Genomic DNA, 13,030 nt, shown 5'->3' with positions numbered 1-13,030 from the left:
AAACAACGTGTTTTATAATTCCTCCACAAGATGTGTGATATGCTCATTGTATAAGTTTAGAAACTGAAGTTCAGAGAGTCTAAGAAACTCACCCCATTACTCAAGTAGCAAGTGTTAGAACCAGGTTATAAGCCCACAACTGTGTCTGAATATAAAATGAAACAACACATTTGGCAGTACAATGCTCTAGAACATTTCCTCTACTGTTACATTGTTTCAGGGAACTGTTATACCTCTAAGTGCTATTTCATTTTTCACATAGTTGCATATATTTTCCTAATTTGATGCTAGGTTCCATCATGATTGTTGTTCAGTTGCTAAGCCATGTCTGACTCTTTGCAACCCCACAGACTACAGCACACCAGGCTTCCCTATCTTCCAGAGTTTGCTTAAACTCAGGACCATTGTGTCGAAGATGTCATCCACCCATCTCATCCTCTGTCCTTTATGATAAGAGCCACATATTTATAATTTTTATTCCTTATATTTCCTTACACAGATACAAAACAAATGCCTATGTATTTGATAAGGTTTGTTTTACTTAATAATTGATATAAATTTTCTTTTGGCCACACCATGTGGCATGTGGGATCTTAGTTTCCCAACCAGGGATCAAACCCTCACCCCTTGCTGTGGAAACACAGAGTCTTAACTACTGGACAACCAGGAGCACAACGCCACCCATCAGGAGAAAATCGAATTAAAGATTTTCTGAGTGTGGCCCTGCCCACCAGAGCAAGACCCAGTTATCCCCACAGCCAGTCCCTCCCATCAGGAAGCTTGCACAAGCCTCTTATCCTCATCCATCAGAAGGCAGACAAAAGAAACAGAAGTCCCTGATATAAAAATTTTAAAATATCTGATTCAAAAAAAAAATAAAATATCTGATTCAAAACATACAGTACCACTTTGTTCTATGTGATCCTTTTGTAAGTATATCATTTATCTCTTAGAATTTCATGATACAAAAGAGAAACTCCAGCAAAGCTTGACTTCTGAGCATCCATAAAGACAATTATAGTTATTCATGATTCATATACCATAGTTTGGCTTACAATTTTGCCTGGAACCTGCTTTTACAGGAGATATATCTCTGCACTTGGGATTGGTTCACACCATAGATGCTGGTCCATGTGAAGGTCCCTCCTATAATAATCGTCCAGAACGTGTGTCTTTGCAAAGGGTTAGGATTAAAGCTAAATGAAAACAAACAGAAAACAAATTTGAACTCTCAGTAAACTACTACAGAAATCTTTCTAGAGTGTTTTGGAAGCAAGCAATGTATACTTACATAAATATAAACAAATATATATATACACACACAAATGTGTACAGATTGAGTGAAATAAAAAAATTGATACTTTCAGAGATTTGGAAATTCTGGATAGGACTGGGGGCAAAATGAATGTTTCAATCATTGTGAACGTTTATAGAAACTGTTCTCCTATGGCCACAGGAAGTTATTTAAACAAGTCTGCCATGCTGTAATCAGAGAAGAGCATGAAGCTGAAGAAAGAGAGAGCAAGCAATTCCTAGGTACACTGGAGCAACAGATATGGTACTGAAATAAACATAATATTGACACATTTCATGTGTATAATTCCTCTCCCAGAACATTTATAGTCCTAGTTCTACGTTATACTCAAGTTGAAGAATTCAATTAATGCAGTTTAAAGGTTTTCATGTTTAAAACTACCATGTCATTATAACCATGTTCTTAAAAGGCTGTGTGTACAAACTACATACTCACAGTTGAAAGTCACATTACAGTGCTTAAACAAAATATGATTACAAAGAAAGCTCAACTTCCACATTCAGTGCATCTTTTAATTCTTCTTACTGTATCATCTTGGAAGGAATTAGTCCCTTCATCGCTGATACACAATATAAGCTTGAAAATTTTCTGCAAAATTAGCTTTAATGGAAGCATTCTGCATTTCTGAAATTCTGCATTTCACTTCAAAGTTTATATTTGAGATCATTTGGGTAAAGTGCTACAATTTTATGTTTTCAGCATTCTAATGGAAAGATGAGAGCCTCTATTCCATTCTCTAATAGTTAATATCAAAGTCTAAGAGTTTCAAGGGTGTTGGTCCTTTCTCCCATAAAGAAAGTGACTACTATACTAGCTAATAAACGTCAAGAGCCAAAGGGTTCTGTGAGTTACTGGAAGAAAGTAAGACAAGATTTAAAACATCCAATTTAGTGGTTTTGGTTTTGGCAATACAGAATACATATGCCAACTATAGACCATATGGAAAATATCAACACAAAATCCTTCTCTTCGTTTATCCTACCCAGGGCAGATTTATTGCCCACCATCATATTCTCAAGACATATTTGAATAACAAGGGATATACAATAAGGTTTTTCATTTTTCCTTATTTGTTGGAAACCTTGTAAGGGTCATAAAAATGTCTAATCTTTTACTTTTTGGAATCTTTTACAGGTTATAAGTTATTATTTCATGCAGCAATGTGTTTACCCTTCATATAAACTGACAGTTATTTTGCAGAAAAATTGATTGACTCCATACCCTTTCCCCTCAACCTAGCTGACTAGGAAGAGATTTGGAAGTAATTCAGGTCTACTGAGTGGCCACTGGTTGTTTCTGTCTCTTGGTATCTATTCCCCACTCTTCTACCCACTCCAGTATTTTTGCCTGGAGAATCCCACGGACAGAGGAGACTGGTGAGCTACAGTCCACGGGGTCACAAGGACTTGGACGTGACTGAGAAATTAACACTTCTAGTAACAGCAACCTAGGTTTGCCTTGGGAAAATAACCATTTCTCCATTAAACAGTCTAAATGATGGTCAATCAAAATGTTCTACTCTGTCCTAGCTAATGGATGGAATCAAGCTTAAGCTAGGCCAACTGGAGGCTCTATTTTCCTTAAAAATATTGAGAACAGTTGGAGTTGATTCATTGTAACTCATTCTTGCAAATTAAGACATTGACCCTGTCCAATTTCTAATGTTATTCTCAAACACTAACACCTTCTTTCAGAAAACCAGAAGAGAGCCGCCAAGTGTAAAGTGATTTTCTTTCCTCTTGCCAGCAATTTCAGCTTGCTAATCTCATAGCAGGGCTGCTTTAAAAGAAAATTAGCTGGTTCATGTCAAAATGAGCACCTCCCCGCCACCCGCACACTGAACATGATGTATGAGGAAGACACCATCAATCCAAAAGATAAAGTGTTTTAAATAGTCTTTTAAATTTATGATGAAATATCTAGTTTCTCCATTAGCCTTCTTTAAGCAAGTTGAACAGTTGTTGAAGACATTATATCTTATGTAACGCTGATACCTGAGGCATTGGCCATAACTTCTCTAGTCAATATACTGGAAATAATATTTAATATTACATAATATACACTAAATAATATTCACATATAAAATACAGACATATATAATAATAATATACTATATATTGCCAGGGCCATATTAAAAGAGGAATTCTCTAGGCTGCTTGAAACAAAGAATTGTCAAAGTGGAATCACTATCTTTCAGTGCTTTTCCCTTAAGAGGTTTCCTTTCCTTACCTCTCCACTATATCCTCCCTTCTCTCCCTACCCCTACCTTTCAACCTATCTCAGATTTTAATTTCTGGAAGAAAATACTCTTTCCTATCAATCCCTTCTCAGAAGGAAGCACCATCCTCAGCACCATGTAACTAAATACCACCTGACTGCTTCCACCCTTAAAGTGAAAACTCCTTACATATTTATGTGCCAGCTTCCAAGTTTTTTACCATGACCTTAATGGTTAGTTTGTTTTCTAATGTAAATTTATTATTTCAGCCAAGAGACTTTCTACAGGAAAAAAAAAAAAAAAGGAATGTTCTATTAACCAAGAAGTAAATACTTAACCAAAAACAACTTACTTCCAGAAGTTTAATCTTCCTCCATTGGCGGCATCATTTATAATAGTGCTGATTCCACCTTGAACCAATGCAGCCTTTATAATCACAGATGTAAAGCCAGCCACCATGATTCCAACTTGAAAAACATCCGTCCAGATAACTGCTTTAAGACCACCCTTTGAGAAAAAAGTACATTAGGATTAATGCTTCTACCAGACATTATTAAGCACTTACATGCTTATACACTCTCCTGGTCAAAGATAAGGAAAACAGGAATCTTGGCCAAGAAGTGCACCCAAGGGAGATAGTCAGGAAGGTAGTACTTAGATCCAACTTTCAAATATAAACAGAATCCAAAATGAAAGGTCTCTCAGCAGAGAAAACAGCGTGGGCAAAAAACATGTGCTTAGCCACTTAGTCACGTCCGATTCTCTGTGACCCCCGTGGACTGCAGCCTGCTAGGCTCCCAGAATTCAAAACACATGGCATGCTTAGTGTGTCCAGATATATATTTTGGAGCAAAGTGGAGTGGTGTGGGGATATTGTTAGGAAGAAAACTCAGGGTCAAATTGCAGCATCATAGATTTTATCCTATAGGCAGGACTGGTAGTCAAACAGTGTGCACAAAGAAGGCATGCGTGTGTGCTCTGAGGGGATCCAATTCCTTGTGATCCCCTGGACTGTAGCCCACCAGGCTCCCCTGTCCATAGGATCGTCCATGCAAGAATACTGGAGTGGGTTGCCATTTCCTACTCCAGTGGATCATCTCAACCCAGGGATCAAACCCACCTCTCCCACATCTTCTGTATTGGCAAGTGGATTAGCACAAAGAAGGACATACCAGCTACTGAAAAACTAAAATTGTTTTGTACTAGTCACTGCCCAAGTGTCCCCTCCAGAACCTGACCCAGTCCCTCTTTGAGGACCTTGTCGTCTACATCATCGAGTAACTAAAGTATTAAGACTTAGAGTATCACAGGTTGCACAAGACTTGCACCACTGGTAAGGATCAGCGTCAGTGATAATATCAGTGCCCATGCCACACTGGTTCTTACATATTTTGACTGTCACTCCTGCCTAAAGGCAATGGGAAATTTTCTCAGGTTACTAAGCTAAGGAATATTGTGAGTATAGCTATAATAACATGATGACAATAAAAGCAATTTATGAAACGAGATTGGGGACCAATGCATGGTTCAAATGAAGAAAAAAAATCAGTTATGATCAATGTTTTACAAAGGATCAAATTTTACCCTGGACTGAATATTCCTTATAAAAAACAAGCTATTGTGGGAAGGAAATATAAACAACCCAGACTGCAGCATGCATTGATTGAAACTTTTAATTTTGCAAAGCAAGTGTATAGGGTAAAAGGAGAAATAAGGTTCTTGACATACCATAGTGCAGTAGAATGTGCAGACCACACCAGTAGCCACTACTACGCCCCACAGATCAAATCCCGTGACTGTAGAAGAAAAGAAAATGCATGTATTACTGTAAAATATATACCAGTACTTCTCAAAAAATCATCAGCGGGAAGCTATATCATTTATCAGGCACCTACCTCTATACCCTTTTACCTTAAACTAGGCCCAAATCTCAAAAAATGTACCAAAACAAATAGAGTTCAAATTTTATTTGATGAGTTAAATAGACCTGGCGTCTATCCTCAGACACTATACAGGATCCAACACTGGCTACATCACATACATGAAAAAGCATTTATATTATAATTAAGCTAAGAAACTGCTTGATATTGGGAGGTGGTTACCCAGACTGAATGGGGTCATAGGATATTTGTTGTCATGGTTCAAATACACACATTTTTCTACCAATCCTTGAAAGACAAGCTGTCCATGTTACTAAAATGGGACCAAGAAAGAGAAAAACATATGTTATTTGTTACCATTTATTTAAGAAGTAGAGGGGCAAAACTTCCCTGGTGGCGCAGTGGATGAGAATCTGTCCGCCAGTGCAGGAGACATGGGTTTGATCCCTGATCCAGGAAGATCCCACATGGCTTGGGGCAGCCAAGCCCACGTGTCACAGCTGTGGAGCCTGTGTTTTAGAGTCCGGGGGCTGTAACTACAGAGCTCACATGCTGCAACCATGGAAGTGTCATTACTGATTCCTTCACCAAGGGTCACTTAATGTTCCCCAGTCCTCTGTACTTCTTGTGAACTAGACCTAGAAGCATTCTCAGACTTAATTTCAACTTTTTGCAGTAATGAGTTACAACTATTAATGTGTTGTTAATTCATTCATTAACTTTTAAAAAAAGAAGCAGTGTGTCAAATTATATTTTTTAATGGAAGGATAACAACTCTATGCCCACAGATTTGAAAGAAAATTTTACAAAAGACCTCTGATAAGGGATTGTTCTCCATATCATACAAAATGCTTAAAACTCAACAGTGAAAAAAAAAAAAACCTGATTCTAAACCGTACCAAGACCTTAACAGATACCTCACAAAGCATATATAGATGACAAATAAGCATATGAAAAGATGCTCCACATCAGATGTCATCAGGGAAATGCAAATTAAAACAATGAGATACTACTATACACTTGTTAGAATAGTAAAGATTTGGAACACTGACATCACATGCCAGGCAAAGAGATGGAACAACATAAGTCTTTCATGCATTGCAGGTAAGAATGCAAATTGGCAAGAGCCATTTTAGAAGGCAGTTTGGTGGTTTCCAACAAAACTCAACATATTCTTGTAATATAATTCAACAATTGTGTCCTTTGGTATTTACTCAAAAGAGTTGAAAACTGCATTATGAAATAGTCTCCAAAAAGTTGAAATGAAGTCGGAGAATGCTTCTAGATATACTTCACAAGAAATACAGAGGACTAGGGAACATTAAATAACCCCATGGTAATGAAATCAATAAAACCAAGAGCCTGGAAAATTAACGAGCTGAAATTTTGACATGTATAGAATATTGTCCCCAACACAATTAACATCCTGTATAAAAATGTATGGAATGTTCAGGTACAGAGACCATATCCTGGGCTGTAAAACAAATCTTAATACATTTCAAAGAATTAAAATCACAGTAGTCCTCTGACTACTACTAGCTACTACTACTACTAACATTAATTTAGAAACCAATAACAAAAAGGTATGTTTGAAAATCACCAAATATTTGAAAATTATGTAACACATTTCTAAATAACCCATGGGTAAAAGAAATCACAAGAGAAATTGGAAAATATCTCGAACTGAATGATTAAAAAAAACACAAGGTATCAAAACCTGTGGGATGCAAATGAAGTAGTACTTACAATATAATTTATAGCTGTAAATATTATTTTAGAAAATAAGAGATTTAAAATCAAAGTTTCTACCTTAAAAAGCTAAAAAATTTAAGCCCAAATTTAAGTAGAAGAAACAGTAGACATAATCAGTGAAATAGAAAGCAAATACATAAAATCAACAAAGCCAGAAACTAGTTCTTAGAAAAAATTTAAAACATCAATAAAAGACTAGCAAGATACATCAAGGAAAAAAAGGACAGAAAAGATATCAATATTAGGAACAATAAGAAGGGACATCACTATAAATTCTATAAACATTAAAAGGATAACAAGAGGATATTTCAAATGACTTTATGCCAATGACTTGGCAAATTAGATTAAATGAATTAATGTCCTAAAAAAGACAGCTGACTAAAACTGACTGAATAAAAACTAGAAAATCCAAATGACTATATTTATTACAGAAACTGTATCCATAAACTAAAACTTTTCTACAAAAATAAGTATCAGGCTCAGATGCCTTCATTGTGAATTCTTTCAAGCATTTAAGAAATAAGTACACAGTCTTATACCTTGTTCAGAAAATAGAGGAAGGAACACTTTCCAAACCATACAAAGTCAGTATAATTAATACAAAAACCCTGACAAAGACATTTAAGGAAAAGTAAATTTCATGCCAATACTCCTCATAACCTGCAAAAATCCTTTACAAAATACTGGCAAATCAAATTCACCAATATATTAAAAGGTTAATACATTATGACCAAGTAAATTTTATCCCAAGAAGAAAAATTGGTTTATCATTTGAAAAATCAATATAATTTTCTACATTAACAGTGTATGAAGACAGAGCAGTAAAAGGCATACAGACAGAAAAAGAAGTAGTAAAACTGTTTCTGTTCATCAGTCAGTTCAGTCTCTCAGTTGTGTCCTACTCTTTGCAACCCCATGGACTGCAGCACACCAGGCTTCCCTGTCCATCATTAACTCCCAGAGTGTACTCAAACTCATGTCCATCGTGTCAGTGATGCCATCCAACCATCTCATCCTGTTATCCCCTTCTCCTCCCACCTTCAGTCCTTCCCAGCATCAGAGTCTTTTCCTATGAGTCGGCTCTTCGCATCAGGTGGCCAAAGTATTGGAGTTTCAGCTTCAGCATCAGTCCTTCCAATGAACACCCAGGACTGACCTCCTTTAGGATGGACTGGTTGGATCTCCTTGCAGTCCAAGGGACTCTCAAGAGTGTTCTTCAACACCACAGTTCAAAAGAATCAATTCTTTGGTGCTCAGCTTTCTTCATAGTCCAACTCTCACATCCATACATGACTACTGGAAAACCATAGCTTTGACTCGACAGACCTTTGTTGGCAAAGCAATGTCTCTGCTTTTTAATATGCTGCCTAGGTTGGTCATAGTTTTTCATCCACGGAGCAAGTGTGTTTTAATTTCATGGCTGCAGTCACCATCTGCAATGATTTTGGAGCCCAAAAAAGTCTCTCACTGTTTCCATTGTTTCTCTACTGTGGGCAATAATCCCTTAAAAGAAATGGAGTAGCCATCATAGTCAGCAAAAGAGTCCAAAATGCAGTCCTTGGATGCAATCTCAAAAAGCAACAGAATGATCTGTTTGTTTCCAAGGCAAACCATTCAATATCACAGTAATCCAAGTCTGTGCCCCGACCAGTAATTCTGAAGAAACTGAAGTTGAACAGTTCTATGAAAACCTAAAAGACCTTCTGGAATTAACACCCAAAAAAAGATGTCCTTTTCATTATATGGGACTGGAATGCAAAAGTAGGAAGTCAAGAGATACCTGAAGTAACAGGCAAATTTGGCCTTGGAGTACATAACGAACAGGTCAAAGGCTAACAGAGTTTGCCAAGGGAATGCACTGGTCATAGCAAACACCCTCTTCCAACAACACAAGAGAAGACTCCACACATGGATATCACCTGATGGTCAATACTGAAATCAGATTGATTATATTCTTTGTTTCTATTCAGAAACAACATGAAAACCACAAAGGATTTTCCAAAAGCCTACTTGAATTAGTAAGTATATTTAGCAAGTTCTCAGAATAGAAGATCAACATATAGAAGGCAATTGTATTTTTCCATACTTGCAAATGATGAAAAGACATTACTGAGAGAAATTTTAAAATGCCTGGGTAAATGGATAAATAGGCCAAGTAATGGATAGACAGACCATGTAAATGACAGGTCAAGTCTTCTGTCCACTTTTTGTTAGGTTATTTGTCTTTTTTGCATTGATTTTGTTATTCAATGAGCCAGTAAGCTCAACATCAACAGTCAGCAAGAAAATACAAAATAAAACCATAGTAAGATAATAGATGGTACAACATTATAGCCACTCTAGTTGTACCATCTATTATCTTACTATGGTTTTATTTTGTATTTTCTTGCTGACTATTGATGGCAAGGACATGGAATCACTGAAACTCTTATAGATTGTGGGGTGGGCATGTAGAATGATACAACAACTTAGAAAAGCTATTTGGTAGTTTCTCTTAAATTCTGTACATGTGATTACCCTGTGGGTCTGAACATGTGGGTCAGAACAGGTGTATATTTAACTTTATCTTGCTTCCAGGTATTCATCCACTAAAAATGAAAACATGTCAAAAAGCAAAGCAAGACAAAACAAAACCTGTACAAGAATGTTCTTAGCAGCTTTCATTCAAAATAGCCTAAAACTGGAACAACCCAACATCCATCAACAAGAGAATGGATAAACAAATTTTTGTAGATGCATATGATAAAATACTAGCATTAAAAAGGAATGAATTACTGATACATGTACCAACATGAATGAATACCTCAAAAACATTTTATTGAGCAGAAGAAACCAGACACAAAGAAGGCACTATATGATTCCACTTATATAAAATCTAAGAACAGGGAAAGGTAATTTATGGTGATAAAAGCTCGCTGCTTGGAATAGAGGGGGGGACTCCTTAGAAAGAAACACAAAAATATTTCTGGGAAACGAAGATAAAAATATTCTATATCTTGAGTTGAATGGTTGTCACAAGTACACAAAATTTTCAAAAGTCAACAACTGTGCACTTAGGTTTCTGCGCATTTTATTGTATATACACTATATCACAATAAAATATGGCTTTCAATTTTAAAAAGCAAGAAAGAGAAATTTAAGAAACAACTGAACTAATTACAGATACATAAACTTATCTGAATCCTTATTCTAATAAACACTGAGAAAACATCAGGGATCTCTAAACACTGACCTCATATTGGTGATTGTTTTTTAGTCACTAGGTCATGTCCAACTCTTCTGCACCCCCATGGACTGTCGCCCATGAGGCTTCTCTGTCCATGGCATTTCCCAGGCAATAATACTGGAATGGTTTGCCATTTCTTTCTCCAGGGGATCTTCCTGACCCAGGGATCAAATCTGCATCTCCTGCATTAGCAGGTGGATTCTTTACCACTGAGTATTATTGATGATAGTAAGCAATTAGTGTTGATATTTTAGAAATGATGGAAGTTACAATTGTATTTTAAAAACACACCTTGGTACAAACTGTCAGTTACAGAATATATAAATCATGAGAATGTAATGTACAGCATGGTTAATAATACTGTCTTGCATATTTTAAATGTTGCTAAGAAAGTAAATCTTAAAAGCTCTCATCATAAGCAAAAAATTTCATAACTATGAGCAGTGCATATCCCAAAGAGTAATTTTACATTCAATGTGAGGAAAAAGGCATCAGAAAATTGACTGCTCAGATGTGGTCACTGTTAACATAATGATGTATATTTTCTTCTGCATATATTTAAACCTCATGCTATTTTCATCAATATTTAACTAAGTGGAATTGTGGGTTTTTTCTCAATCATTTTAGTTTTGTATATGTAGGAATCTAGTTCCTATTATCATGACTGGGCATTTAGGAATAAATATGATAATAATAAATCAACCAAATAACCTCCAGAGTAGCTTTTCAAAATTCTCTTCTAACTCTTCCTGTTCTTCTCAAATCATCTCTAACACTATATGCATTTTCTAGACATTTATGAAAATGAGCTGAAAATCTGAAGGGCAATGATATTTTACATAATTTTATTCTACCTCATGTTTTTATCACAGAAGCAGTGTTCACTGTTAAATAAAAATTTCTTTATCTGCTGATAGCTATGTTTCTACCTGCTATCACTTTTTCAATGCTCCTTTTAAATCCAGGATATCTGAATGTAAATTATCTAACATGTCACTGGATATGATCTTGTTTTTTTTGTAAGCACAGTCCTTCAAACTATAGGCTAGAAATGTCATTTTATTTTAGACAATTTTCTCCACAGGCCTAGAGAAAAACTAGATTCTATAAAAGCTATTTAGTCAAAAGCTTTCTCTTGAAAACAAAAACAAAAAACAAGGTTGAAGAACCAAATAACTTACTTGGTCCTCATAAAGTTAAAGGAAAGATAATTGAATATGTGATGCAGGGAATTCCCTGGTGGTCCAGTGGTTAGAACTCTACACTCTCACTGCTGAGGGCCCAAGTTCAATCCCTGGTTGGGGAACTAAGATCCCACAAGTTGTGTGGTGTAGCAAATAAATGAACAAACAAAATATGCAGTTTAAAAAAAAAATATGTGATGCAAGCTCTAAAGGAAATCAACCCTGACTATTTATTGGAATGACTGACACTGAAGCTGAAGCTCCAATACCTTGGCCACCTGATGTGAAGAACTGACTCATTGGGAAAGACCCTGATGCTGGGAAAGACTGTGGGCAGGAGGAGAAGGGGGTAGCAGAGGATGAGATGGTTAGGTAGCATCACTGACTCAATGGCCATGAGTTTGAGCAAACTCCAGGATAAAGTGAAGGACAGGGAAGCCTGGTGTATTGCAGTCCATAGGGCTGCAAAGAATTGAACATGACTTAGCCACTGAAGAACAACTGCCATGAATTTTAAAAAATCCTTCTTGAATCTCAATCCTATGCGTTAATGGCATTTGAATATTTTAAAAAGAGAGAGAGAGAGATGCTGCTTGGCCAGGTGTATCTATACCTTAATGCTATCTTTACATTCCCAGAATTTGGCTTTTCACTTTGTAGATTTATAAATGCAAAGATGAATGAGTTATAGGGGGGAAGTCATGCTGACTAGTGAACTATAAAGCATTGCTGTAAAATAGCATCAAAGTTTACTAATATACAATATGAGAAACAGGGGTCATAAGCAGGCTTGTTGTAATTGTTAGTTCATGATCACATAACTTCCTACTGATTAGCATGTCAATGTGGGAAGCCAAATTCTGATCAAAAGGTAAGTTGGTGAGCTTAGTATCTGAAGAGGAAGCGTTAATCTCATAATTACGAAGGGTAGAACCATCTATCTGCTCAGTGTCCTTCGTTTCATTATCTTGGGTCTTTTACAGGTGCCTCTGTACCAAACTCGGTCTTTATTCTGAAGAGTACACATTCTAGCTGAAAAAAGTCAAAGTGTTAGTCACTCAGAGGTGTCTGACTCTTTGCGACCCCATGGACTGTAGCCCGCCAGGTTCCTCAGTCCATGGGCTTCTCCAAGCAAGAACACTGGCGAGGGTTGCCACTTCCCACTCTAGGATGGAACCCAGAGATCAAACCCAGGTCTCCTGCTGTGCAGGCAGATTCCTTACCATCTGAGCCACCAGTGAAACAATTACAATCCTATAATGTCCCTTAAAATCTACCCCCAAAATTTAGGAATTGTGGATATTTTCAAATTATACTCAATTTATGTATTGCATTTAACAGGGGTTCCCTGATGGCTCAGAGGTAAAGAATCTGCCTGCCAATGCAGGAGACCTGGGTTTGATCTCTGGGTTTGATCCCTAGAGAAAGAAATGGCAACCCTCTGCCCATGGGATT

General features: G+C 36.7%; 1 protein-coding gene across 1 annotated transcript in view; it reads right to left on the bottom strand.

The window, feature by feature from the left end:
* Positions 1 to 13,030, bottom strand: part of SLC5A8 (solute carrier family 5 member 8) — a 57,305-nt gene that overhangs the window by 30,463 nt on the left and 13,812 nt on the right. The window contains exons 4-6 of the mRNA XM_020881155.2: positions 5,262 to 5,329; positions 3,886 to 4,040; positions 1,056 to 1,196 (exon numbers count right to left, since the gene is read on the bottom strand). Of these exons, the coding sequence (XP_020736814.2) occupies positions 1,056 to 1,196; positions 3,886 to 4,040; positions 5,262 to 5,329 (364 nt within the window). The remainder of the gene's footprint in view (positions 1 to 1,055; positions 1,197 to 3,885; positions 4,041 to 5,261; positions 5,330 to 13,030) is intronic.

Source organism: Odocoileus virginianus, chromosome 23, assembly GCF_023699985.2.
Source record: "Odocoileus virginianus isolate 20LAN1187 ecotype Illinois chromosome 23, Ovbor_1.2, whole genome shotgun sequence".
In the NCBI taxonomy this organism is placed as follows: Eukaryota; Metazoa; Chordata; class Mammalia; order Artiodactyla; family Cervidae; genus Odocoileus; species Odocoileus virginianus.
This window is presented reverse-complemented; position numbering and strand designations above follow the sequence as displayed.